Consider the following 3,873-nt stretch of genomic DNA (forward strand, 5'->3'; position numbering starts at 1 on the left):
GGAAGAGCTTGCTATCATGAAGCGATGGGTGGTAGCGACGCTGGACCTAGTGACATCACGCTGTCAGCCTGGCCAACTCTTCATCCCATCAGGGCTATTCAGTAAAATACGACTAATTATTCTGCCAGATCCTTAACCAGATGACAAATTGATTCACGGTACTAACTTAAAAAAGGGAAGGAGGAGAAATTGCACCATTTCCTATGACTGAAACTACATTAACCTGTTACCCCAAGGAAAACTTTGTCAAAAGTTTTTATTGCGGCAGCTGAGCTATACGCCAGACGGCTGAAGTGCATTGCCAGGGGACCCCAGTGCTGTGCTCTGAAAGTTCATATACAGAGCACAGTTCACATTCGATATCCATCAGCATTCAGAGGAGAAAGATCTTTTTCCAGAACATCTGCAGAGTATCTCATGTGTCAGAGGACCTAAAACTGTTATCAGAAACTGCTAATTAAAACTTTACAAAATCAAATACCTGTTTTTCTAAGCTGACCTGGGGACGTTGAAAACTAAAAGTAGGACCAGGGAGACCGCTGGAAATGAAAGCTTTTACTCAACCTGTCAGTCAACTCACAAGGGAAACTTTTCCTGGATACTGCAAGAAGTCTATAATTACATCATCATGGCAAGGGCACACAAATATGTTGCTTATTAATCATTTGCAGGAAGAACACTATCAGAAAGCCATTCTTAACAGCACCACCGCCTGGCAACGCAGGCTCCCTCTCTCCCTGCAGGGTGGGTACTTCAGATCTCCCTTGCATGAATTTCCTCTTTGAGCAAATTTCAATCCCTGCCAGAAGCCTGTAATACAAACGCACCTTTACACAAGTTCTTCTGACAAAAGACTGGATTCACACAACACCCTACAGCTGTAAAACTCCTAGCCTCTCAAACTATTCTTCTCTGGTTGGAGTGATAGATGCACCCTGTCCAAACCAGCGAGTGCTGCTAGATTTCATGTTTTCCTCTCTGCTCCAAAGACACGTGAGATAACTTCTCTCCACCAGACACAACCCCAGACATAATGGGAGAATGCCAAGGTTCACGATTGCCCTGCACTTGCTCCTTAAGTGAAGCGACCAAGGCTTGCACACCATACGCATACAACCAAGGCATCATCATTCCCTTTCAAAAACTTGGAAAAGTGAGAGGCAGAGATGGAAGGCAAGAGGACAGGAGGACCAGTAAGACTGTCATCTGGAAGTCTTAAGCTCGTATTTGAGAGGCGAGACCTTCTCCCTCCACTACACAAAGCAGGGACACAAAGACAAGCAAGAAGCAAAGCATGCTGGAAAAGAGAAGAAAGAAGCCTCAAGGGTGGAAATATGGATGGAGTATTATTCTTACGAATCATGATCTAGAAGAATAATACCCTAAACGGAAGCTATGATGCAGTGGGGTGAATACAGCAGATTGTTATAATAGCACAGAGTAAAGTCCACAAGTGAAGGTCAGAGCCCTCCCAGCTACCTTTGATTCAATGAGTCCTGTGATCTGCTGCTCCGTTCCTCCAAGGGCTACTGATGCAATGTGCCAGATTCCGTGTTTCTTTCCAACTGTTCTGAGTCTCCTGCATCTGATCTCAAAGAAGGGAGCAGAAACAGCTGGAAGAGAGAAACCAGAATGGCATAGTCCAGCAGCAACCCTTGGAAGAACAAACAATGACAGCCTTGTGAGAGGTACCATTGTCCCCCAGCACGTGTATTTGCATGTAGACATGTATCCACGTGTCTTCTAGAAGAAACACGTGTTGTTAGTGCATCAGCTCTGGCTGGTCACAGAGCACCAGAACATCTTCTGACTTAGTGTGATCAGTGCAAGCTGAACAGACTGACAGCTCAACATCATGGCCGTGATCCACGGTGCCAAACAAGTCACACGTTGTCAAATGCAGTCTAAGCTTGGCACCATGCTGCTTCTCCTGTGGCACCTATACTTCCTGAGCAACTCCACCTACTTTGCAGCACATGAATAGCTTGGAGCTGTATAAGAGAAGCCAGTCATGGTCTACTCTGTTTAGGCTTTAAAGCAAGCTCCTCTAGATCTAGCTGCAGGCCAAAGGAGAAGGGCAAAACAGCAGGTGAAACAGGAGACCAAAGAAACAAGCTTCTTCAGAGAGAACTTAGGCATTTGCTGCCAAAGGAGAGGATTAGTTGTGAAAATCAGGAAGTCAAGGAAGCAGAGAGCAGCAGGAGGCCACTGCAGATAATAGGGACAGTAGGAGCAAAGCTATTGCTCACCAAGGCACGTGAAGGGGAGATAAAAAGGCTTGTACTCTTTCATATGTGCAAAAGCTAGAAAAAAGGAGCTAGGAGGTCAGGGAGATGGTGCTGGTGGAGGAAGGGCCCCAAGGAAAAAAAAAAGCCTTTGAAAATGAACCATGGAAAAGTGATTAATAAGAGAAGAACTGTCAGGGTTGGTGTTAGGACCTTCTCATTTCCACTAGAAAGAAATAACACACTGCAACTCACAACCAGATTTGGTGAGGGAAGACCAGGAGCACAGCAAGACCAAGACAGAAGGATGTCATTTAAAGGACAGAAACAGAATTTCAGACAGAGGGCGAATCAGATTAGGATGGTTAGGAGTTACACGTAGAAGAGGATAGAAAGCAAGTTTAAAGCTCATGAGCTATTTAAGGCAAGACAGCCCAGATGATCGCTTGCCAGCCTTACAGCAGGGATGAAACAGAAACCTCAACATTTTTCCTGACCGCAACTTCCTTATAACCAATTACTAGAAAGCACGGGTACACCAGGTCTCTCCAGGACAGCAGTACCACCACGAGCCTGGTCCTAGCACGTGTTGTACCATTTCTAGAGGCATCCCTCAGCTCTGCATCCCTCCTGTCCCACACAAACCTACCAGCTTTTTACTGCAAATTTCAGTTCCCTTTTTGTAAGCGCCAAGTCATCGAGGGCAGTAACAAAATGAGTACCTGGAGTATCGCAAGTCTGCCTGGCCCCTGAAGAGCTGGTTGGAGGTGTCCGGTGTCGGTAGACTAGATGTGGTTTATTGTGCTCTTCTTCATACTCCTGTTCTTCAAGTGATAGTAATGGCTCTACAAAATAATCCCCATCGTCAGACTTGAATGTGCCTAGCTGAGAGGGATGAGAGAAGAACGGAAGGTCAGCTTCGGGTGATGACAAACCATGGAGCAGGACTACCCAGCAGCACGAGCAGTTAACGAGGGAGATGTGCAAGTGCCCAGTCTGCAGCGACCCCTGCGACGGCACCGGTTGGAGCTCCAGCTCCCATCACACCGCTTGCACCCACACTGGGCTGTGCTGTTCCCTGCAGCCATCCCACTGAAATTTACAGAAAGCAAATTACTAATGCATAGGCAGAGAGCATCCCGTCTGCCAGACCCCGTTCCTATGCCAGTGATGTCTAGGAAGCCACCCCTGCCTGAGGGGAGATGGTGCTGCACGTGTTGGAGGCCTCAGGGCAACCCCATCACGTTGTGCTGGTTTTCACAGAACGGCCCTTCCTGAGACAGGCTTTGAACCTTTGTGTAAGGACCAGAGGGAGGGGCTCAGCCAGTGAAATCCCTGCTTAGGAGAAGGGACTCCCAGTGCACGAGACTGTGAGTGTAGGGATGGGGTCGGTGAATAAAAGATACCCAAGATAAAAACCATCCTGCACAACCAGGAACTGGCAGGCAGATCTGCCCAGTCGCACACCAGCCTGGGTGACCGCACTCACCCAGGAGAGCTCCTGGACCAGGCAGAGTCCTCCCAGGGAGCACACGGGGGTGCAGCCAGAAGGGTCAGCCTCAGCAGGAGCTACTGCTCATCCCTTTGCCAATATCCCCCCGCACAGAAGGGCACCAGGAGCGGCTGCCGGGAAGCTTGCCTTCGCTTC

The 3,873-nt window shown here is 48.2% G+C and overlaps 1 protein-coding gene across 1 annotated transcript in view; it reads right to left on the reverse strand.

Annotated features, from left to right (window-relative positions):
- The window catches only part of ADAMTS9 (ADAM metallopeptidase with thrombospondin type 1 motif, 9), a gene marked incomplete at its 5' end in the record, with an annotated part of 81,235 nt that extends 78,125 nt beyond the window's left edge, over positions 1-3,110 (reverse strand). The window contains one exon of the mRNA XM_010135033.1: positions 2,948-3,110. Coding sequence (XP_010133335.1) covers positions 2,948-3,110 — 163 coding nt within the window. The remainder of the gene's footprint in view (positions 1-2,947) is intronic.
- Positions 3,111-3,873: the final 763 nt, after the last annotated feature.

Source organism: Buceros rhinoceros, unplaced genomic scaffold, assembly GCF_000710305.1.
Source record: "Buceros rhinoceros silvestris isolate BGI_N320 unplaced genomic scaffold, ASM71030v1 scaffold13394, whole genome shotgun sequence".
Classification (NCBI taxonomy): Eukaryota; Metazoa; Chordata; class Aves; order Bucerotiformes; family Bucerotidae; genus Buceros; species Buceros rhinoceros.